Raw genomic sequence first — 26,245 nt, forward strand, 5'->3', positions numbered from 1 at the left:
TATAATAAAACACCCTTAACATTGAAACCATACCAATCATAATTTTTAGAAGTTCTTTAAAAAACTTCAGAAGGTATGTTAAGATCTAGTTGCACTCCAGGGCGCAGAGTATAAACACTTACAATAATTTAACATCATGAACCATAGGAAGAATCTGTTTAAGAAAACATCAGAAACTTCTGGTTTCTGCTCAGATGTATAAAGGCTTAGAAGTCTCGTTTCCGTTCTCAAAATAGGAAAAACACTCATCAACAATTCTTCTTACATGCATCAGAAAACTGAGGTCACAGGGCAAATTGCCATCCTAAAAATAGGCAAACAGAATCACAACTTCTCACGAACACTGACATGGTAATTGGCTAATTGCTGAAGGTAGAACTTGAGTTAAAACTTCAGCGGGGCCCAGTCTTTGGAGTCTCTACACTTCTTTGAGTTTTACCTCCAGGAAACGCCATCAGGTTCTTACAGTGAAGGTCAGATAAAATCTACACCTGCTCTGGGCTCAGGATAGGAAAAGTAACCATTATGGCATAAGCTCAGAGGCAAAGTAATTATTTTAAATATGTCCAGAGCTTTCTGTTCTCCTTAACAAAATCCTGCCCACAAAGGAAACTACTTGGTCAGTGTCTAATATGACCTAGATGTATTAGTCTCTTCTCAAATTGTGATAAAGGATTTCCTGAGACGGGGTAATTTATAAAGAAAAGAGGTTTAATTGACTCATAGTTCCACATAGCTAGGGAGGCATCAGGAAACTTATAATCATGGCGGAAGGGAAGCAAACATGTCCTTCTTTCCTTGGCAGCAGGAGAGAGAAGTGCCCAGCAAAGGGGAAAAGCCCCTTATAAAACCATCAGATCTCATAAGAACTCACTCACTATCACAAGAACAGCATGGAGGAAACCAACCCCATGATTCAGTTACCTCCCACTGGGTCCCTGCCACAACATATGGGGATTATGGGAACTATAAGTCAAGATGAGATTTGGGTGGTATCATAGCCAAACCATATCTCTGGGGAAGGGCAGACTTCCTGTGCTTTAAAAAAGGCTAAGTAACTCTTCTGAAGGTCACATTCCAGTGATTCAGGGCTCCTAAAAAACCCTGAGATTTAATTATAAGATAAAAGAATGCTTCCCGTCCATAATACCTTACCAACACATTGACAGACTCCAGTATAATATCAGTGGATTATAACTGAGAGATTTGCCAAATCAGTTTTTAGGGAAACCTAAAGACAACAGAGGAGACAAAAACAAGGACACTAGATAAAACTGAAGTCTACAATATGAGCAGCTACAATGAACGTGAAACACAGCCTTAACTTCTAGCCCTAGAAACAAAACCTCACACTAAAATGGTATTTACTTCTGTGACAATTATCTAACACACCATGTCTGGCTTTCAACAAATAAGTACAAGGTGTACTAAAAAGCAAAAAAACAGAACAAAACAAAAAGAAAACAAAAGACAAACCAGAAGAGAGAATGCAAACCTCAGCACAAGACTCAGATGTGGCAGAAATTTTGGAATTATCAGACTGGGAGTTAAAAGTAACTACTTAATGTGCTAAGAGCTTTACTGGAAAAGTGAACACCATGAAAGACCACATGGGCAATATAAGTAGAGATAGAAATTCGATGAATAAAAAGGAAATGCTAGAAATAAAAAACAATGTAACAAAAATGAAGAATTTTTTTTTTTTTTTTTTGAGACGGAGTCTCGCTCTGTCACTCAGGCTGGAGTGCAGTGGCATAATCTCGGCTGGGTCTTGATCTCCTGACCTTGTGATCCACCCACCTCGGCTTCCCAAAGTGCTGGCATTACAGACATGAGCCACTGTGCCTGGTCAAAGAATGTTTTTGATGGGCTCATGAGTAAATTAGACACAGTGACAAAAATCAGTATGCTTAGACATGTCAGTAGATACTTGAAAAGAAAAAAAGAATAAAAATTAAAAAGGAAAGAATATCCAAGAACTGTGACATGCTTACAAGGAGAAGAAAGAAAAAAAATGATCAGAAGAAAGATTGGAAATAATGGTAGCTAAAAATTCTTCAAAATTAATGAAAGATACCAAACCATAGATCCAGGACACCCATAGCACGTTAAGCAGGATAAATGCCAAAAAATCAACTCCTAGGCATTTAATATTCAAACTGCGTATCAAAGACAATGAAAAAACCTTGAAGGAGTCCACAGGAAATAAATTACCTTACCTATGAAGGAACAAGGATAAGAATTACATGGAATTTCTCTTGAGAAACTATGCAAAAAGGAGAGTTGAGTAAAATATTTAAAATGTTTAAGGAAAAAAATTAACAAATAATTTTGTATCTTGTAAAATTATCCTTCAAAAGTAAAGCAGTAATAAAAAGCTTTCTTAGACAAACAAGACTGAGGGATTTTGTTGTTAGTAGACCTGCCTTACCAGAAATGTTAAAAACAAAAATTCTTCATAGAGAAGAAAAATGACATAGGTCAGAAATTCACATCTATGTAAAGAATGAAAGAGTACTAGAGAAGGAGTAAATGAAGATAAAATAAGTTAGTTTACTAATTGAGCTGTCTTTTCAAAACAGTAATAACAGCAATATAGTCAGTGATTATAACTTATGGAGAAATGAAATGAATGACAACAATGTTATAAAGGATGAGAGGAAGGAAATGAGAATAGTCTCATTTTACCTGCATTGGTAATGCGGTATTTTTTACCTGCATTACCAATGAGGCAGTAGTGTTATTTGAAAATGGAGTTAGAGGCTGGGCACAGTGGCTCATGCCTGTAATCCCAGCACTTTGGAAGGCTGAGACGGGTGGATCACCTGAGGTCAGGAGTTTGAGACTAGCCTGACCAACATGGCGAAAAACCATCTCTATTGAAAATACAAAATTAGCTGGGCATGGTGGTACATGCCTGTAATCCCAGCTACTTGGGAGGCTGACGCAGGAGAATTGTTTGAACTGGGGAGGCAGAGGTTGCAGTGAGCTGAGATTGTGCCATTGCACTCCAGCTGGGGCAACAAGAGCAAAACTTCATCTCAGAGAAAAAGAAGAAAGAAAAAAAAGAAAATTGAGTTAGATTAGTTGTAAATGTATACTGCAAATGCTAAGGTAACCACTAACAATTTTTTTAAAAAGAAATACAATTTATATTGTACTTATATATAGCAATATATTTTGTTAAGAGAAGATACACTAGAATCATATAAAATGCTTAATTAAAACCAAAGGAGGCAGAAGAGGAGGAAAAGAAAAATATTACACATATAAAATACATATATTTATACTGTAATATATAAATATTACAGCAATATATACATATATATAGAAAGAGTGCGTGAGAGTGAGCATGCAATATATACAGCTAAGACAGAAGAGACACTGGAATCATAGAAAGTGCTCATTTAAAACCAAAGATGGCAGAAAAAGAGAAAAAGACAAAAAAAAAACTAGTGAGAAACAAGTATAATGAATAAAAACCAATAAAATATGGTAGATATTGATGTGATTACACAAACAATCTCTTTAAATGTGAATTATATTGACATAGTGGATAAAAAACAAGACCTAACTATCTACTGTCTATAAAATCCATTTTAAATATAAAAATTAAAAGGAGAGAGAGAGAGAGAGAGAAAGATATATCATGTTAACACTAATCAAAAGAGAGTTGGGGTGGTTATATTAATTTAAGACAAAGTAGTTATCAGAATAAGAAAAATTATTGAGAAGAAGTGCATTACATAATAAAGGGGTCTACTCTCCATGAAAGCATAACAATCTTTAATGTGTATGCACCTAATAACAGAGTGTCAAAATACACAAGGCAAAACCTAAGAGTTGCAAGGAGAAATAAACAAGGCCACAATTATAGCTGGACAATTCAAAACCCTTATATCATAACTGACAGATCCAGCAGGCAAAAAATCAGCAAGGATGTAGCTGAACTGTGCAACATCATCAATCATCTGGATTGAATGTCACTGACTACTTCATCCACCTACAGAAGAATATACATTTTTCTCAAGCTCACATGGAACATTCACGAAGATGAACCAAATAACACACCAAAAAGGCTTAAAAGAATAGAAATCATACAAAGTATGTTCCAGACCACAATAAAATTAAATAAGAAATCAATAACGGAAAGCTTAAAATTCAAAAATATTTGGAGATTAAACGACACACTTTAAAATAACACATGGGTCAAAGAAGAAGTCTCAAGAGAAACTTAAAAATATTTTGAAAGAAATGCAAACAAAAATACAACATATCAAAATTTGTGAGATGCAGAAAAAGCAGTGGTTAAAGGGAAATTTATAGCATTGAATGCATATATTAGAAAAGTACAGAAGAAAACCTAAAGGTATTTATCTAAGCTTTTACCTCAGAAAATTAGATAAAGGAGCAATGTAAATCTAAAGCAAGCTTATGAATACATAATAAAAATCAGAGCAGAAGTCAGTAATATTTTAACCAGAAAATCAATAAAATCCAAAGCTGATTATTTGAAAGGATCAACAGAATGTATAATTCTCTAGCCAGGCTAGCCAAGAGACAAGAGGAGGCACCAATTATTGGTATGAGAAATGAAAGAGGGGCATAAACACCAATTCCATGAACATTAAAGGATAATAAAAGAATCTTATAAACCATTACATGCTTACAAATTTGATAACTTAGATGAAGCGAATTGATACTTTGGAGGGCAGAATCTACCAAAAACACATACATAATCTGAAAAGGCCTATATGCATTAAATGAATTTATATTCTTTCAAAACAGAAAGCACCAGGTCCAGATGATTCCACTGGAAGAAAAGAGTTAAGGGGGAAATAGTATCAATTCTCTACAATTTTTTTCTAGAAAACAGAAGCAGAAAGAACACTTCCTATCTCATTCTATAAGGCAAGCGTTACTCTAAGACCAAAACCAGATAAACCCACTACAGGAAAAAACGAAAAAACTACAGACCAGTATCTCTGATGAGCATAGATGTGAACATCCTCAAAAAATTAGCAAATCAAATCCAACAATGTACAAAAATAACGAAACACCACGACCAAGTGGAATTTATTCCAGGTATGCAAGTCTGGCTCAAAAGTGAAGTAATGATCTATAACAAGCTAAAGAAGAAAAAATGTAGTCATATCAATCGATATAGAAAAAACATTTGATAAAATTTAACAGTAATTTAATGATAAAAACTCTCAGCAAATTAGAAATAGAGGGGAACTTTCTTGATAAAGAACATCTAAAAGAAGAGAATCATAGCTAACATTGTACTTAATGGTGAGAAGCTAGAAGTTTTTGCCCTAAGATCAGGAATGAGGCAAGGTTCCACTCCTATTCAACGTTGTACTAGAAGTGCTAACTAATACAGTAAGACAAGAAAAGGAAATAAAAGGTATACAGAATAGGAAGGAAGAAACAAAAAATTGTCTTTGTTCACACATGACATGATAATCTATGTGGAAAATCCCAAAGTATGAACATAAGGCCTCTTGCAACCACTAAGCAGGTAGAGCACATTTGCAGGATACAGATTAATATACAAAAGCCATTGCTCTTCTATACACCAGCTTTGAACAATTGGAATTTGAAATTTAAAACACAATGCCATTCACATTAGTACCAAAAAACTGAAACACTTAGGTACAGATTTCACAAAGTATGTTGAAGATCTGTCTGGAGGAGTAAAAAACTCTGATGAAAGAAATCAAAGATCTAAACAACGGAGAGATATTGCATGTTCATGAATAGGAAGTCTCAATATTGTTAAGCCATTCATTATTCCTTTCTGAAATTCAGCACAATATTATTCAAAATACCTGTACATTATTTTGTAGATAGTGAAAATTTGATTCTAAAGTTTATATTAAAAAGCATAAGATCCAGAATCATCAAAAATATACAGAAAAACAAAGTCAGAGAATTGACACTACTTGGCTTCCAGACTATCAAGCTACAGTAATCAAGGTGGTGTGATATTGATGAAAGGATAGACAAACAGATCAATGGAATGAAACAGAGAACCCAGAAATATGAACAGATCCACAGAAATATGGCCAACGGATGTTTAACAAGGATCAAAGGCAATTTAAGGGAGAAAATATGGTCTTTTCAACAAATGGTGCTGGGACAACTAGATATCCACATGCGAAAGAATGAAGGTGTACCCCTACCTCACACCATGTACAAAAATTAACTCAAAATGTACAACAGAGCTAAATGTAAGCACTAAAACTACACAGCTCCTAAGAGAAAACATACATCTTCATGAACTGTCAGTTAATGATTTCTTAGATATGATACCAAAAACACAAGCAAGAAAAAATAGATAAATTGAACATTACCAATATTAAAAACTTTTGTGCTTCAAAGGACACTAACAAGAAAGTGAAAAGACAACCCACAGAATGGGAGAAAATTTTTATAAGTCATAGATCCAATAAGAATCTGACATTCAGAACACAAGAACTCCTGCAACTTTTTTATGCTAACAGAAAAAAAAAAATACTATTTTCTTATATGGTCTGGTGGTGCCTTGATTACAGACATGGTCCCTGATCCAGCCTGGCAATTAGTGCACAAGGCAGCAAGCCAGTGGTCCTTTGAATTCTGACTTGGTGGATGACTCACTCCTGGCATGTTGCAGTTCCACTGAATGTAGCACATTTGTAAGGTGGCCTCAGGGAACCATGTCCACTCATACCCAGCCTTGATCTCACAGCTGTCTTTGCCTACATGGCAACTGCTGCAGTGGCAAATCCAAGTAAAGCAGCCTCACAAAGAGTGTAAGCATGGACCAGAATTTCTTGCATGGCTTAGTAAAACATGATTGCTGGACCCCCAACCAGAGTTTCTCATTTAGTGGGATCTGGGCTGTGGCCAGATAATTTGCATTTAAAGCATATTTGTATCAGCACCAGCTGATAGTGATGCTGCTGCTCCAGGACCCCCAGTTTGAGAATCACTGATTTATACCAGGGTGGCAATCTTTTTCTGGAAAGGGCCAGATAGTAAATACTTTTGGCTTTGTAGGTCATAATGTATCTGTTGCAACTACTCAACTCTGCCATCATAGTGCAAAAGCAGTCATAGACAATATGTAAATATATGAACAAGTCAATTTTTTGTTTGCTTTTGTTTTTGTTTGGGACAGAGTCTTGCTCTGTCCTCCAGGCTGGAGTGTAGTGGCACTATCCCCGCACACTGCAACCTCTGCCCCTGGGTTCAAGTGGTTCTTGTGACTCAGCCTCCCCAGTAGCTGGGGCTACAGTTGTGCACTACCACACATGGGTAATTTTTTGTATTTTTAGTAGAGATAGGGTTTTGCCATGTTGGCCAGGCTGGTCTCAAACTCTTGGCCTCAAGTGATCCAGCCTCAGCTTTCCAAAGTGTTGTATTACAGGTGTGAGCCACTGTGTTTGGCGATGGCTGTGTTTCAATAAACTTTATTAACAAAAAGAGGTGATGGGCCAAATTAGGTATGGGAGCCACAGTTTGCAGACTCCTGATTTGTACTAAGAAAAAGTATTCTAGCTTAGTTTTTCAAAATATGAATAATGTTGTTCATCTGTGGGAAGAAATCCTTTCAAGTTCCAAAATGTAGGCCATGAATCTCTAACATGTGAAATATAAATCCTTGTTTTAATTCTTAATATATCTCATTTAAATTTTTGAGACACACTATTGCCAAATTTGCCCAGGTTAGCATGTAAATTCTTTTTAATTTTCACATCACCATTTCAATATTCAAATTTATTGTTAGAAAGCTGGGCACAGCATGACCAGGCATGGTGGCTCATGCCTGTAATCCTAGCACTTTGGGAGGCTGAGGCACGAGGATCACGAGGTCAGGAGTTTGAGACCAGCCTGGCAAATATGGTGAAACCCCATCACTACCCAAAATACAAAGATTAGCTGGGTGTGGTGGTGCATGCCTGTAGTCCCAGCTACTTGGGACACCGAGGCAGAAGAATTGCTTGAACCCGGGAGGTGGAGGTTGCAGTGAGCCAAGACCATGCCACTGCACTCCAGGCTTGGTGACAGAGCGAGACTCCCTCTCAAAAAAAAAAAAAAAAAAGGAAAAAAGAAAACTGAGCACAGCATTCCTTTATAGTTTATAACCTCTGTGTGTAGTTATGTGCCTTTGTCTTCTTTTACTTGCCTTTTATCTTTTATTCTTCACTAGTCCTTATGGAGGTATATCTACTATATCACTTCATCACCCCTTCTTGCCAAAGAACTAGCTTGTTTATTTTGTTAATCTTTTCTGTTTCTCTATTTTCTGATTTTATCTTTATTATTGCCTTTCTTCTACATTTTAAGGTTATGTTGTTTTCTGTATACAACACTAAATTTCATTATTTTCAGCATTGTTTCTTTTTTTTTTTTTTTTAAGATGGAGTCTCGCTCTGTCGCCCAGGCTGGAGTGCAGTGGCCAGATCTCGGCTCACTGCAAGCTCTGCCTCCTGGATTTACGCCATTCTCTTGCCTCAGCCTCCTGAGTAGCTGGGACTACAGGCGCCCGCCACCTCGCCCGGCTAGTTTTTTTTGTATTTTTTAGTAGAGACGGGGTTTCACTGTGTTAGCCAGGATGGCCTCGATCTCCTGACCTCGTGATCCGCCCGTCTCGGCCTCCCAATGTGCTGGGATTACAGGCTTGAGCCACCACGCCCGGCCCTTAGCATTGTTTCTTAATCTACTTAGGGCCACAAATGTCCCTTTGAATACTAGTCATAACTAGCTACCAGGTCCTTAATTTTTCCAAGTTTTCTTCATTACACCTCTTTTTTATTCTTTAGCCCAGGCTAAATTAGTCGATTACATTCCAACCTACCTGGGCATACCTCTATTTTACATGACTCGTATGCCTCTTTGTTTGCTGTCAGACAAGATCCAGAGCCACCCTATCTCCTACTTGTGGCATAACCGTAACAATCTAGCATTTATGAAGAGCAGCTTTGAATTGTTTAACTTTTAACATGTATACTTATTTTTCCCAATTAGATTGCAAGATGCTAGTGGGCAAGAATCCTATTTTATACTTCTGTGTCTAGCAGTATGATTTGTGCAAAGCAAGTGCCGAATAAGTGTTGGTGGTGACGCAAACATTTTTACCTTAAGTTTCTCCAAATCTGGCCTCTCAATACTGACAACCTCTGCCAGCAGCTGGGCTTCTAGACCATCTTCTGTGACTGTGAAATTGAGAAGAGTTGTCTGAGCCTGTAATTCCGGCTTGTAGTGAGGATTTGCCAATTTTGTGTGAAGGATAAGGCGAAAGTTCTTGTGAAATTCGCATTCTTTATCTCCAATCCTGATATACCTAAAGGGAGCAAAACACAGACTTTCAGGAGACTCCTATGACCCATAACTGATACTAAGGTGTCATTCCATTCCTGTATTCTTATAATGGACCTTGGCCAGAAGCTTAGGTGATTTAGAATTTTTCAGCTGCTCCCAAATTTCCTAAAGTACAGCAGAATCAGCAATCACCCACCAAATCTCTATATGATTTAGTTTCTTCATATGAGAAATATTGACAATAATAGTACTCACCTCATAGTGTCACTGTAACAATTAAATACAATCATATAAAAGACCTATAACAACAAGTAGTAGCTTTTATTATTATACAGTAAGTCCTTGATGTCACTGATAAACTTGCAAACTGTGACTTTAAGCAAAACAACATATGTAGAAACCAGTTTTACCACTGGCTAATTGATACAAACAAGAGTGAAGTTTCTACGGCATGTTCCTGGTCACAAAAACATCATCAAACTTCTAACTAAAGGCCCCAAACACTTCTAATATTAAACAGTGAAATAAATGTGAGCTACACATACATTTAAAAAGGTTAATAAAAACAAGTAAGATAATTATTTACTCAGTTTTTGGTGCGTTAATGAGAAATGGTGGGCATAATGGGGGTAGGTTAAATTGAGAAATAAATGTGTACGAAGCAGAAAATCTTAAGCAGCACCTCCTACCACCACACAGTTCAAAAGCAATGACAGATCTGGCAGGCTTGAGAAGGCCTTTCGTACTGCAATGTTTAGTGTCGTGCATTTGTATGATTATCGTCTAATTTACAAATTTTTATTTGACAACACTTTGTATTCACTCATTCATTCCTTTTCCAACCCACTGATTCCAGTGCAGGCTCATGGGTGACTGGAGACTACCCTGGCAGCTCAGGGCGCTGGGTGGGAACCAGCCCTGGACAGGATGTCATCCCATGGCAGGGCCATTCACACCACCCCCACCCCCCGACCGTCACTCACTCACACTGGGACCATATAGACATTCCAGCTCACCTAACGTGCTCAGCTGTGGGATATGGGAGGAAACAGGAGGACAAGAGAAAACCTAGGCAGACATGGGGAGCATGTGCAAACTCCACACAGACAGTGGTCCCAGCAAGCAGGAAGTGATTTGTTTTTTTTCCCTCATCAACATTAAAAGGAAAGGATGTTATTTCAGGACCAGCTCTACTTTCTGTGATTAAATGTACATTAAATACTGCTATTCTTTAAGGATAAGATAAAATGTGTATGTATGTGTTTATGTGTATCTGTATATATATGTATAATGCATCTTAAGTGTATATTTAATATACTTATGTATGTTAAATAATGTATTAAAATATTTTACTTTTATAAAGATGAAATGTTAAAAACACATATATTCTTTTTTTCTTTGGGACAGTGTCTCTCTCCTTCACCCAGGCTGAAATGCAATGGTACGATTTTGGCTCACTGCAACCTCCGCCTCCTGGGTTCAAGTGATTCTTGTGCCTCAGCCTCCTGAGTAGCTAAGATTACAGGTGCACACCACCACGTCCAGCTCATTTTTGTATATTTTTAGTAGATGTGGGGTTTTCCATGCTGGTCAGGCTGGTCTCGAACAACTGACCTCAGGTGATCCATCTGCCTTGGCCTTCCAAAGTGCTAGGATTACAGGTGTGGCCACCTTGCCCAGCCCAAAACACATACATTTAAAAAATTACTTTCCAATACTTTCTGCATTGGCTTCCTGTAACTGCAAATCCTTGGTTGCCTCAGCATTTTCCTCTGAAAATTATTTCTGTAAATAGTCACTAGGCTAATTCTATTCAAAGCTCCCAGCTTAATTCATGTTATTTTTTAAATTTAAGGGTACATAGTAATTGCATGTGTTTATGGGGTATATGAGATGTTTTCATACCAGCTTCATGGTCTCTTTCCTGCTAGGAACCTGCTGTGACGATCTAGTAAATTCTAATTTCTAATTCATGCAAGAGACAGAGAAGTCAAAACCACAAATACTGGAACTTCTCAAAGTGGCCTGAGCTGCTTAGAGTGAAACTTCTTATGAGACCTAGAGGCATGGTTGCAGCAAAAAGTCTCTTCTCAGTCTTCTATTTTACCTTACATATGAAAATTCTGGATTCTTCCTTCCTTCAGTGTATAAAATATTTAAATTGTATAGATACCACCATGACAGAAAATTAGACAGACCCTAATTATTTTAATTGAAATTACTTTAAATAGCCATGAGAAAAAAATATTTATTTCCCATCTCATTGACTTCCAGGTGAGATGTTAATTCACTGAATTTGTCAGTTTTGAACAACTGGGTCAATTCTAAAGCAAAGACATTCTATCACATTCAGACAGGGCTCCTTTTTATCAAAATGTCACAATATTAGCAACAATTTTTAATCTGAGAAGCAATATCCAGAATGCCATAAAGTGGCAATGTTTTATGTGGTTCTTGGAGGATGTTTTATAATTATGTCTTGCTCAGAGATTAGGTCTCTTGTGTCTATGGTAAGGAAAGTGCCTTTGAACCACTGGCTGTGTTATTTGACTGGAAACATTTTTAATGAGACAACTGGTTTTAACATGTGAAGACTATTTAAATATATAATTTTTCTTACATTACTAAAGCTTTTGTTGCCTGAATATGAATTTAAAATCCCAAATAACTGATCAGACTTATGACCTACTATCTTCATCTAACTCTCAAATTTTGTTTTCCCTGCAGAGTGATCTTACACCGGCAACAAAAACCTTCCGAGTTGTTGATTAAGTGCCTAAACTTGAAAAAATTCTGACAAATAAGCCACTTTTGAAAACCCTGTTAGTTGAATGGTGAATTTATTCACTTTATTCGGTTTGGATTTGTTTTTACCTTGTCAGTATCTCTTACTATTTAACTGTTTTCCAAGAGGAGAATAAGCAACTCGGTTAGCAACCCTCTTCTGTCCCAGCCAGTCCCTTTTTTTGTTTTGAGACAATCTCGCACTGTCACTGAGGCTGGAGTGCAATGGCACGATCCCGGCTCACTGCAACCTCTGCTTCCCGAGTTCAAGCTATTCTTCTGCCTTAGCCTCCCGAGTAGCTGGGATTACAGGCCTGTGCCTCCACGCCTGGCTAATTCTTTTGTATTTTTAGTAGAGACGGGGTTTCACCATGTTGTCCAGGCTGGTCTCAAACTCCTGACCTCATGATCCGCCCCCCCTTGGCCTACCAAAGTGCTGGGATTACAGGCGTGAGCCACCACATCCGGTCAGCATCAACTTTTAATATACTGATTTATTCTGTCATCTGTTCAGCCAATAAATATGTATTCAGTCTGAAACCCCGTCTCTACTAAAAAATACAAAAAAATAGCCGGGCGAAGTGGCGGACGCCTGTAGTCCCAGCTACACGGGAGGCTGAGGCAGGAGAATGGCGTGAACCCGGGAGGCGGAGCTTGCAGTGAGCCGAGATCCGGCCACTGCACTCCCGCCCGGGCGACAGAGCGAGACTCCATCTCAAAAAAAAAAAAAAAAAAAAAAATGTATTCAGTCATGTTTCTACAATTTGATAGGCATACAGGGATCAAACATCTGTACAAGTGAAAGATGGGTAAAAGAACTAAATAAATATTTCTCCAAAGAAGAAATGCAAATGACCAATAAGCATATGAAAAGATGCTTAATATCATTAGACATTAGGGAAATGCAAATCAAAGCCATAGTGAGGTACCACTTCACACCCATGAGAATGACTATAATAAAAAAACAAAGACAGTAACAAGTGTTGGTGAGGACATGGAGAAACTGGAGCCCTCATACACTGCTAATGGGAATGTAAAATTGTGCAACCGCATTGGCAAACGGTTTGGCCATTCCTTAAAATTAGCATGGTGTGGTGGCGTGCACCTGTAGTCCCAGGTACTTAGGAGGCTGAGGTAGGAGGATCACCTGAGCCTTGGGAAGTCGAGGCTGCAGTGAGCTGTCATCAGGTCACTGCACTCCAGCCTGGGCAACAGAGACCCTGTCTCATAAATAAATAAACAAACAAACAAATAAATAAATAAATAAAATAGTTTAAAAATCCAAACAATGAAATATTATGGAAAAACCCACAATTACTTTTGCACCAACCTAACATTTGGCCATAGAATGGAATGAAGTATTGATATATGCTATGACACAAATGAAACCTGAAAATGTACAAAGTGAAAGAAGTCACAAAAGATCACAAAAGATATTACATGACTCCACTTATGTGAAATGTCCAGAACAGGCAAATACAGAAAGACACAGGAATTTCAATTCTAAAACAGACTGTGCTGATGGTGGCCCAACTCTGCAAATATACTAAAAACCATTGAATTACACACTTTGAGTGGGCGAATTATATCATATGTGAATTATATCTTGCTGAGGATGCTACCAAAAAAATGGAACAATTATCAAGAGGTCAAATCATTAACATTTGGGCTTTTATCATTCTGTAAGTTACCATGCTAATATAGTTTCTCAGAGGTTCATGCTTGTCTTTTGAGTATAGCAATGTGTATCACAGGATGATCTTGTTTGATAAGGACACCTTTCTAAATTAACCTGCCTCTTTTGACTGACAATCTAGTCAAATATGTCTACAATGGAGAGCATCGTCGAAATTTCTCCTATTATTTGAGTTTCCTCTCTCCAAGGATTTCCAAAATGATCCCGTAAGTAGCTTTGAGAAAATCTCTGTTAGTGCTGTTCACTGTATAGTTCACTGCTAGTTCTGTTGACTCAGCCTAACTTCGGGATTTGTATGATTGACTTTTAAAAAAACTATTTTTAATTGACACATAATTGTACATATTTATGGGGCCCCATGTGATGTTTCAATACATGTATACATTGTATAATGATCAAACCATGGTATTCAGCATATCCATCATCTCATTGATCATTTCTTTGTGGTGGGAATATTCAGAATCCTCTCTTCTAGTTATTTTGAAATATACACTACAATATTGCTTACCATAGTCACCCTACTGTGCTATAGAACACAGAACATATTCCTCCTATCTAACTAAAAACCACTGAATTGCACACTTTAAGTGGGCGAATGGCATAGAGTATGTGATTTATATCTTGATAATGGTACTACCAAAAAAAAGTAACCACGATCTGTCAAAATGATCAATGGGCAATTTTGTAACCATTGACCAATCTCTCCCCACCATCCCCTCTCCTTTTCCCTCCCCTGTCTCTGGTAACCACTTTTCTACTCTGAGATCAGCTTTTTTAGATAAAAATGAATAAGATCATGCAGTGTTTATCTTTTTATGCCTGACTTATTTCACTTAACATAATGTCCTCCAGGTTCATCCATGTTGCCACAAATTACATGATTTTATTCTTTTTTATGACTGAGTAGTATTCTATTGTGTATATATACCACATTTTCATTATGCATTCAATTGTTGATAGGCTGATTCCAGATTTTGGCTAATGTGAACAATGCTGCAATAAACATGCAAATGCAGATATCTTTTTGACATGCTGATTTCATTTCCTTTTGATACATCATAATAGAAATGCTGGATCTTAAGAACTGGTAGTTCTTAGTTTTTTGAGGAATCTCTATAGTTCTTAGTTTTTTGAGGAATCTCTATACTCTTTTCCATAATGGCTATACCAATTTACATTTCCACCGATGGTGTAGAAGCATCCCCTTTTCTCCACATCCATTCTAGCAATTGTTAGTCTTTTTGATAATATCCATTCTAATTGGGGTGAAATGATATCTCATTGTGGTTTTGATTTGCATTTCCCTGATAATTAGTGATGTGGAATATTTTTCATGTACCTGTTGGTCATTTGTATGTTTTCTGAGAAATGTCTATTCAAGTCCTTTGCCTGTTTTAAAATCACATCCTTTTTTTTGTTGTTGTTACTAAATTGAGTTCCTTACATATTCTGGATATTAAGCTCTTGATTGTCAGAGACATATTTTGAAAACATTTTCTCCCGTTCTGCAGGTTGTCTCTTTGTTGGTTATTTCCTTTGTTGTGCAGAAGCTTTTTAGTCTGATGTAATCCCATTTGTCTATCTTTGCTTTTGCTGCCTGAGCCTCTGAGGTCTTATCCCAAAAATCTTTGTCCACATCAATGTTATAAAGCATTTCCCCAATGTTTTCTTCTAGTAGTTTTATAGTTTCAGGTATTACATTTAAGTGTTTCATCCACTTTGAGTTGATTTTTGTCATTGATGAGAAATAGGGGTCTAGTTTCATTTTTCTGCATGTGGCTATCATTTTTCCAACACCATTTATTGAAGAGACTGTTCTTTCCACAATATGCATTCTTGGTAACTTTGTTGAAAATCAGTTGGCTATAAGTGTGTGATTTCTGGGTTTTTTATTCTGTTTCATCTGTCTGTGTGTTTGTTTTTATGCAAGTGTCAAGCTCTTTTGGTTATACAGCTTTGTAGTATACTTTGAAGTCAGGTAGTGTGATGCCTCTAGCTTTGTTCTTTTTACTCAAGATTGGTTTGGCTATTTGGAGTCTTCTCTGATTCCATATACATTTTAGGATGGTTTTTTCTATTTCTGTGAAGAATGTCACTGGTATTTTCATAAGGATTATATTGAATTTGTAGATCACTTTGGGTAGTATGGACATTTTTACAATGTTAATTATTTCAACCCATGAACAGGAAATAATCTTTTCATTTGTTTGTGTCCTCTTCCAATTTATTTCATCAATGTTTCATAGTTTTCTTTGTAAGGATTTTTCACCTCCTTGGTTAAATTTCTTAGGTTTTTTATTTATTTGGTAGCTTTTGTAAATGGAATTGCTTTCTTGACTATTCAGATAATATTGGTGTATAGAAACACTACTGATTTATGTATGCTGATTTTGTATTCTACAACTTTACTGAATGTGTTTATTAGTTCTAACCTTTTTTTTTTTTTTTTTTTTTTTTTGAGGAGTCTTTAGGGCTTTCTATATATACAATCATGTCATCTGCAAACAGGGACAATTTGACTTTCTCCTTTCCAACTTGGATGCCCTTTATTTCTCGTACTTACTTCTGCCTAGAACTTCCAGTACTGCACTGAATAGAAGTGGTGGAAGTGAGAATCCTTGTCTTGTTTCAGATTTTACAGGAAAAGCTTTCAGTTTTTCCCTGTTCAATATGTTAGCTGTGGGTTTGTCACATATGGCCTTTATTGTTTTGAGGTATGTTCCTTCTATATACAATTTGTTGAGAATTTTCATCATGAAAGGATCTTGAATTTTATCAAAGTTTTTTCTGTGTTGATTGAAATAATTGTATGTTTTTTCACCTTGACTCTGTTAATGTGATGTATCACATTTATTGATTTGTATATGTTGAACCACTCTTGCATTCCTGGAATAAATTCCACTTGGTCATAGTGAATGATCTTTTTAATGTGCTGTTGAATTTTGATTGGTCTTATTTTGTTGAAGATTTTTATAGCTATGTTTATCAGGCATATTGGCCCACAGATTTTTGTGTATGTCCTTATCTGGTTTTAGTATCAGGGTGATGCTGGACTCAGGTTGAGTTTGGAAGAACTACTTCTTTTGTGGGTTTTTTTTTTTTCTTTTTTCTTTTTTTGGAATAGTCTGAAAAGGATTGCTATTAGTTTTTCTTTAAATGTTTGATAGAATTCTGCAGTAAATGCATCAGGTCCTAGGTTTTTCTTTGACGGGACACTTTTGACTATTGATTCAACCTAATTTCTCATTATTAGTTTGTTCAGATTTTCTATTTATTCATGATTCAATTTTGATAGGTTGTACATGTCTAGGAATTTATCCAGTTCTACATTTTCTATTTTGTTGGTATATACTTGTTCATAATAGTCTGTTATTACTGTGGTATCAGTTATGTTTTCTTTTTCATCTCTGATTTGAAACTTTTGAAAATTTTAGTCTAAGTAAAGGTTTGTTGATCTTGTTTATGCTTTTGGTTTTTTGGGACAGCATCTTGCTCTGTCACCCAGGCTGGAGTGCTAGACTGGTGTGCAGTGGTGTGATCATAGCTCACTGCAACCTTGAAATTTTAGGCTCAAGCTATCCCCCTGCCTTGACCTCCAAGTAGTTAGAGCTACAGGCATGCACCACTATGCCTGGCTAATTTATCTTACAATTTTTAAAATTTTTTGTAGAAATACGGTTTCTGTTGACCAGGTTGATCTCAAACTCCTGTCCTCAAGCGACCCTCCTGCCTTGGCCTCCCAAAGTGTTGGAATTGTAGGTGATTTTGTTTATCTTTTCAAAAAGCCAACTGTTTTGTTATCTTTCGTCTTTCTTTTAGTCTCTATTTTGTTATTTCTATTCCGATCTTCATTACTTCTTTTCTTCTACTAATTTTGGGTTTAGATTGTTCTTTTTTTTTTTTTTTTTTAAGATCCTTGAGGCATAACCATGGGTAGTTTGAGATCCTTTTCATTTTTTGATGTAGGAATTTATTCCCTCTTAGAACTGCTTTTGCTGTGTTCCATAGGTTTTGGTATGCTGTGCTTCTATTTTTCTGGTTTCAACAAATCTGTTTTAATTTCCTTTTTTGACCCATTTGTTGTTTAGGAGTACATTTTTTAATCTCCAAGTATTTGTATAGTTTCTAAAGTTTCTCCCGTTATTGATTTCTACTTTTATTCTGTGTGGTCACAAAAAAGACTTGACATAATTTCAATTTTGTAAAAAAATTGTGTTGGGACTTGTTTTGTGGCAAAACATATGTCCTATCCTGGAGAAACTTGCATTTGCTGATGAGAAGAATGTATATTCTGTGCTATTGGGTGCAATGTTCTGTAAACATCTGAGGTTCATTTCGTCTACAGTGTGGTTTAACTCTGATGTTTCTTTCTTGATTTTCTATCTGGATGTTCTGTCCATTGCTGAAAGTAAGGTGCTGAGGTCCCCTATTATTATCATTTTGCTGTATTGACTGACGTTTAAATGAAATTTCAAGAGTGAAGGTTTCAAGTAATTAGGGCCAAGGGTTCTCACAGATAAGCGATACCAACATTTATACTCATTTGCATCTCTACAATAAAACTTATATTTTAAATACACCTCTGTGTACATCCTGTGATTTCTTTTTTTTCTTTTTGAGGTGGAGTCTTGCTCTGTCACCCAGGCTGGAGAGCAGTGGCGTGATCTTGGCTCAGTGCAACCTCTACTTCCTGGGTTCAAGCGATTCGCCTGCCTCAGCCCCCCCAGTAGCTGGGATTACAGGTGTGTGCCATCGTGTTGGACTAATTTTTATCTAGTAGTAGAGATGGGGTTTCATCATGTTGTCCAGGCTGGTCTTGAACTCCTGACCTCAGGTGATCCATCCACCTTGGCTTCCCAAAGTGCTGGGATTACAGGCATGAGCCACTGCACCCAACCCATCCTGTGATCTTTTCATTGCCACTCTACCTTGGGTGGAATTCATTCCTCCTCTTGTGGAGAGTCTCAGAGAAATTCCAGTCTGTCACCACCTTCCATCATTTCAGGTTGTTTGAATATTTCCTCACTTGCTTAAGAATTTTCACCAGGTTTATGTTCATACTTCACAAACTTCCTGTTTCAACCAGTAACATATATTCCCCAATGAAAAGATAATTTATACATTCCTATAATTAAAAATTAAACAAATATAAAACGTAAATTTAGGTCAAGAACACTGAATCAGAGAAGACTAGAATTTTTGTTATTGTTCAAGGGGACAGTTCACTGTCATGGGATTAGGAACTGTGGTAAGAAGTCAGGTTTATTTAGAGATTTGTGTGGTATGTGTGTATGTGTTTGTGTTTATGTGTGTGTATTCACATAAGCATGAGAAGCAGCACAAACCACCAGCAAGATGATTAACTTATTTTTTAAAGTAGCAGGTGTTCAGGCTTCAGTGAGAAATCCCTCTAGAGCAGGGGTTGACAAATTTCCCTGTAAAGGGATCAGAGAGTAAATATTTTAGGCTTTGTGGGTCATATACATCTCTGCCATATATTCTTCTTGTTTCCAATCCTTTAAAAGCCATTCTTGGCTTCTGGGTTGCACCAAAACAGGCCCCTTGTTCAGTGCCACTCTAGAGGATCACATTGGCTAATGGTACTAGTGTAATCTCTTCTCAAAGCAATAGGAGCTAATTTTTCTAATTACCCACAATGTATAACGATGCTCTTTCCTCTAGGCTTTCAAGAATAAATGTGTGAGACTAGTCATCAGGAAGCATGAGGTTCTCAGACACAGTTTGCAAATTGGATAAAGAGTCAAGATCCATCAGTGTGCTGTATTCAGGAGACCCATTTCACGTGCAAAGACACACATAACCTCAAAATAAAGGGATGGACGAATATTTACCAACCAAATGGAAAGCCAGCCAAACTAAGCTTCATAAACAAAGGAGAAATAAAATCCTTTACAGACAAGCAAATGCTGAGAGATTTTGTCACCACCAGGCCTGCCTTACAAGAGCTCCTGAAGGAAGCACTAAACATGGAAAGGAACAACTGGTGCCAGCCACTACAAAAACATGCCATATTGTAAAGACCATCGACACTATGAAGAAACTACATTAACTAACAGGCAAAACAACCAGCTAGCATCATAATGACAGGATCAAATTCACACATAACAATACTAGCCTTAAATGTAAATGGGCTAAATGCCCCAATTAAAAGAAGCATGAGGTTCTCACACTTTTGCTTCTGTGTGCAAGTGACAGAAGCTTTTTTTGTTTTTTGTTTTTTTAGATGGGGTCTCACTTTGTCACCCAGGCTGCAGTGCAGTGGCGCAATCTCAGCTCACTGCAAGCTTTGCCTCCTGGGTTCAAGCAATTCTCCTGTCTCAGCCTCCTGTGTTGCTTGGACTACAGGTGCCTGCCACCACACCTGGCTAATTTTTGTATTTTTAGTAGAGATGGGGTTTCGCTTTGTTGGTTAAGCTGATCTTGAATCCTGACCTCAGGTGATCCACCTGCCTCAGCCTCCCAAAGTGCTGGGATTACAGGCATGAACCACTATGCCTGGCCAACAGAAGCTTTTAACTGGTTAAATGTTTAATTAAGTATCTGAGTTAACCTCCATAAGATGCTTCATGGATGACTTCCTCCCTCTGTGTCTCTCTTGCATATCTACATATACCCTGAAGCATTCAGAGATTCCAGTTTGAAAAGCAGAAATGCATCTGCTTGGGGAACAGGTTTGATTTTCTGTGTGAAAAGAGAGGTTGATAGAGGGGAGGAGGATGCTGCTGTGCTGTTGGAAATGAGAAGGATGTCTGCCTATAAAACTGGGTTTTATATCTTGCTCTGAAACATTATTTGATATGTTTAGATTTCCCAGGGATGGTAAATTATCCTCAATTGGGGTGTTTATGATCTATGAAAGGCAAAAATTGTATAATGACTCAGTGGGTTTTATCATTGCTGCTAAATTAATTTTTGGTTAATTTCTTATCTGGGAAAATTAAACAGACTGCTAATGTTCTCTCATGACTTGAAGGATCAAAAAGCAACAAAGTTAACCGGAGGGGTGGGAAAAGCAAACAGAATCACTTTGTTGTTTCTGCGAAAGACATGAATCCAGAGGTTATGACTTCTAGAACACTAAAGGTAGCTATGAGCTCTTGAACTTAAACTCCAAACAACAGCAACAGCAGGTGTGAAGAGTAACATAAAACTTGGAAGAGTGGCTACTTTCTTAAAAAGAGCTTCTTAATCCATCTTCCAGCTTCACCCCCCACAGGAACAAAATATACTGGCCCTTGTCACTGCATCACACTGAGAGTCAAGTGGGTGTGAATCTCCCAATCTGGCATGGGGCTCTGCTCCCATAGGATTTTTATACATCCCTCTGCAGGAGTGAGCTCCTCTGTCTCTTCCCACTGCCTGAGATTTGCTGGTTTGGAGGTGAGAAGCTGCTTATGCAATCTCAGAACAGAAATAAAATTATTTTTCTGAGTACAAATACCATGGTTTAATTGGCTAGGACATGGGGTGAGTAAAAGAACATGCTGTTTCATCTAGCAGAGCATAATTTTAGACCAAGAAGAGCCACTAGAGATCATCCAACTGATTTCTTTTTATGGACCTCAAGTGTTTATGGCTTGGCCAAGGTCGCTTAGCTCAGTGGCAGAGCTGGGACTAGAACCTGGGGTCTCTAGACTCCTAGTATAAAGTTCATTTCACTGCATAACATTGCAGGTTAATTTGCTCTGACAGTGGCAGCCTGTAATGTCAGCCTCTGTCAACCTGCCTGACTTTCTATCACAAGAGGGTACTGAGAGAATATGACTAACTCAGTACCAATCAACAGCCACTAGAGAAAAACAACAGACACAGTTCAGAGCACATGCCCTGCTGGTCTTTGGTCAGAAACTCTGTCCTTGTTTATGAAGGAGAACAGCACAACTACCGAAGCATTAAATCTTAATCTAAGATCTACAATTTCTGGTCAATAGATTCATAAATTGAATTATTAATTCATAATATTTTTTACAATAAATAATTCAACTTATATAAAAGTTTTCTCCTGTTTACCTCTCAGGGAAAGAAAATATATTAAGTGTGCCAAAATGTTTGCTAGTTAACCAGATGAATTATTTTATAATAACAACAGCCATCTTCAAACATAAATCATCTATAAATTAACCTTTCATACGTTAGGTTTGCATAAAAGCCAGGTACACTGGAAATATCAAAATGCTTTCAATGTTTATTTAAAACTCAGCCAAAAAGTGAGTGTCCTGGAACAAAAAAAGTGGTCTAACTTCAAATCGTGGACAGTTGTTACCGTTGTGGAAGATAGCTATGGAAATTACGTTAACAACACTTGGGAATGATTTCTTGCCTAGTTTTCAAAGGACTTCTGTGATAGAACAATTCAAACACTGGTCCCAATTATCAGTTTCCTGAAAACCAGAATCTCTGTGAGCTGAGAGAGGAACCATTATCTTAATATAACCAAGATGAGAATTTCAATTTAGCGATTACAATCTGAAATTCTTATTTCTAAAATCTTCATCTGAAAACGTCAGACGTCCCTTGTACTTTATTGGAAGTGTTCTCAAGATTTAGTATAGTTACTGTTGGAAATGCCATCAGTATTGATTATAAAACCAAAATGCATTTATTTAGCTATGAGATAGTCTGAGTATCTGAACAAACACCATCACTATTTTTCATTGCTATCTAAAACCAAACATGGAAAGCAACATATTTAATTTGGAATGAAGACTTACTACTGTGGCAGACCAGAGTCTAAAATAGCAGTGGCTTTATTAGAAATGGCTGCAGCAGGAATCTTTTCAAAAGATTTGCAAAACCCGCTGTTTGGAGAGAAATTTCCTAAGATATTGTATTATTATATTGAAGATTCTCACTCTAAGTTGGACAATTCAGATAGCCAACATGTTCTCTGAATAGGAGAAATTCCATTTTGGAGGCTTCAACAGAGCCATTTTGTCAAGGTAAAGAGATAGTAGCTGCTTTTTAAGATAAGCAAATAATATAGCCTACTAGTTGGTGGGGGTGGGGGGAACACATTTAGGAGAAGAAATAAACTTTTCAATGGACATCTAAAAGCCTTACTGCACACCCTGCTGTTTAAAATTAAAAGCTTCTAGATTAGACTTGGGAGTTCCAACAGCTACAGTCAAGAGTACAGCAGAAAAGATCAGGTGTAGCAAATGTAGCAAACCACAAGAGGGGAGTTGTTACTTAGCAACCTCAGCGGGAAGGGCTGTGCAAGTTGGTCAAACCCGTTTACCGAAGAAAGGTTTTGGTTGAAAGCTGCACAGCTGGCAAGATGTTCAAGGAAAAGAAGGAAAGAAAACCCTGAATAGAAATGAGTTAATTGTCTTGCTACTTCATACAGTTAATATAACCAACACGTCCTTCTAAGATAAAAGCAAACTTCAACCAGAATTAAAGGAAAAAAAACAAAACAACATTGGTGTTTCAGGATTCCAGGTAACATTGTACAGGAAAAAAAAAAAAGAAAAAAAAAACCCAGATAACTAAAAAAAAGTCATAGATTATTTCTCTTTTGATACACACATACACACACTTCAACATATCCATATTTAAACATCATAATGTAGCATCAAAAACAAAGAAAATTGCATTTGTTTGTTATTTTATTGGAAGATTGCTTTTTAAAAAGAAAATAAAAGAATCTGAGGATTCTTTATCTGAAGTCCTGTTTGGTATTTATTTTCAGATAAAGTCAAACAACTATTACCAAGATGACTGAATGTGAGAATGCTTTATCTGCAAACGCTAAAGATTACACTATTAAGGAAAAAAAAAACTTTACTAAATTTAGGAATAGAAAAGGTGTTGGAGATTTGTGGCAATTAAATTTTATTTTGAATTTGGAAATTAGAACAGACTAGAATGCTGAATTCTATTATAGGAGAGCATGAATGAACTTGAAAATAAGTCTATTCTTACCCGCAAAGGAAATAATGAGGGAACTACATAACTCTAGAGTTTATTTAAAATCCATAAGCTAGGCCAGGTGTGGTGGCTCATGCCTGTAATCCCAGCACTTTGGGAGACTGAGGAAGGCAGATCACCTGAGGTCAGGAGTTCTAGACAAGCCTGACCAACATAGTGAAACCCCGTCTCTACTAAAAATACAAAAATTAGCCAGGCATGGTGGTGCAGGCCTGTAGTTCCAGCTACTTGGGAGGCTGAGGCAGGGGAATTGTTTGAACCTGGGAGGCAGAGGTTGCAGTGAGCCAGGATTGTACCACTGCATTCCAGCCTAGGCAACAGAGCAAGACTCTGTCTCAAAAAAAAAAAAAAAAATTAAAATTAAAAAAAATTCATAAGCTTCTAGCTCAAGACAGTACAGTCTACTACAGCATAGGGTTCAGTTTAACATGGTCCTGTCTTAAATCTAACCTAATTTTTCATTTGAATAGATCTATAGTCAACTATAATCACATGGCATCAACTCCAAGAGCAGCAACATAATAATAGTTAATAAACTGGAAACTTGTTAACTGAAAGCAATTCTTCTTAATGTTAGCATAACTTTCAGGAAATCTAGTCATTATAAAATAAATATCTGTAAAATATCATCTCCCTCTTACCACTTCTATAAAAATATTTAAAAAATCATATAGCTAATATTTCTATTAGCCAATTTTAAGTTCCTTTCTAGGGCATGCTACTTTAAGACTTATTAAAATAATAACTGTATGAAAAGTAAATACAGAATGAAGTATAAAATATCTTTTAATAATATGTGTACATGCTCCAAAACAACCTGAAATACATATTGCAGTAAAGTTACTCCAGTCTTTAAAAAATTATAATACTTAATAGTTTAAAAAATTCGTTAACATTTAGGGGTATTTGAAAGATTAAAGAGAATTTTATGAAGATGCTTCACAGATCAGCAACTTCGCCAATATGTAAGCCAGTAAATTTGCTCTGGAAAAATTACATGTTGATAAATCTTTCCAGGTATGTTTTCTGTCGATTGATATAAAATATGTTTTATTTAAAATTAGGATTGTCTGGAGCTTGGTGGATTTAATTATTTGTAATTACCCAGCTGTTGTCGGCCTGTGGCCATTTTATGACAGTGGTATCCACTGTGTGGGCCAGGTTCACCTGTATATCTTCTCAAACACAGATTTAATGTGCTATTGATGAAACCATTACTCGAACCAAATTAAAGTCTGGGCTGATATATTGGTCCACAGGGAGCTGTCAGACATGAAAGGAGTAATTAGTATTCATTACTTCATACTCCACAACACTCCAATTATTAATGAACTTCAACTTTTGGACTATGCTGTATCTATCACAAACATTTCTCAGACATTCATTATTAGGAAGAATAAACTAATGCTGGTTTTAAAAAAAAAACACAACTCCCCCAAGCAAATAGAACTAGAATAAACAAAAACACTATTGATAGCCAAAAACTTTCTGAGGGATGTGAGTTTCTCAAAGGAGGATGGTGTTATCCCACCTGAGTTTGAGGATATGATAAAGATGTTCTGGGTGAATGTGGCAGATCAACAGTCCCTGCAGGCTGTTTTCCTTGCTCTCTCTCTTTTCAATGCTATCTCTTGTCTTTACAATACCAAGGAAAACGTTTGTAAACCCACAGGTTACATAGAGATAGAGTCACATAGGAAAAAAAAAAAAAAGAGGACAGAGAAATCAAGTAAAATGTTCATTGTTGGAAGTAAACAGGAAGATCCATTATAAAATTTACAAACATGTAGATTAATTTTCAAAAATTTTCTGTTCCTGTTATAACACTGCAAATCAGTACCTCTATTATTAATTTTAATTTTAGCAACATTTTCCCATTAATTTTCTTTTCTATTTTCTATTTTCTCCCAACTTCTATTGCATTGAAAAAAGAAAAATAATTCCTATTTGTACCAATCTAATTTTTATTTTACCATATCTCTTCCTACTTTGCATATGTATGAATACTTTTTAGTTTCTCTCCTTTCTTTTAAAGAGTTAGATGAGGAAATAAGAAAGCCTTTATTTTGTTTCAAAGATATTTCTTATCAGGCAAAAACAATGCAATAACAAAAATATCAAAATTTATTCAAAATGCATTTGATGAAAATGATTTTTATAGATTTAGGGGCTACAAGTGCAGCTTTGTCACCTGGATATATTGTGAGGTGGTGAAGTCTGTGCTTTCAATGTAACCATCATCCAAAAAATATACATTGTGCCCATTAGGTTACTTCTTATCCCTCACTCCTCTCCCATGGTCCACCTTTCAGAGTCTCCAATGTCTATTATTCCATTAAAGCACTTTTTAAGCATTTGTAACAAAACTATTTTGAAAGTTTAGAGTGCCCTCAATTTGTTCATTCAAAACTAAAAGTGGGGAAAAAAGGGAGGCAGGAATAGTTTGTCGAAGAGGTGGCTAATAGTATTAAATATGGGAAATTGTTTGGATTATAAAAACAG

The 26,245-nt window shown here is 36.6% G+C and overlaps 1 protein-coding gene across 1 annotated transcript in view; it reads right to left on the reverse strand.

The window, feature by feature from the left end:
• The window catches only part of DNAH11 (dynein axonemal heavy chain 11), a 370,125-nt gene that overhangs the window by 49,179 nt on the left and 294,701 nt on the right, over nt 1–26,245 (reverse strand). The window contains exon 66 of the mRNA XM_038004732.2: nt 9,130–9,334. Coding sequence (XP_037860660.2) covers nt 9,130–9,334 — 205 coding nt within the window. The remainder of the gene's footprint in view (nt 1–9,129; nt 9,335–26,245) is intronic.

Source organism: Chlorocebus sabaeus, chromosome 21, assembly GCF_047675955.1.
Source record: "Chlorocebus sabaeus isolate Y175 chromosome 21, mChlSab1.0.hap1, whole genome shotgun sequence".
Taxonomy (NCBI): Eukaryota; Metazoa; Chordata; class Mammalia; order Primates; family Cercopithecidae; genus Chlorocebus; species Chlorocebus sabaeus.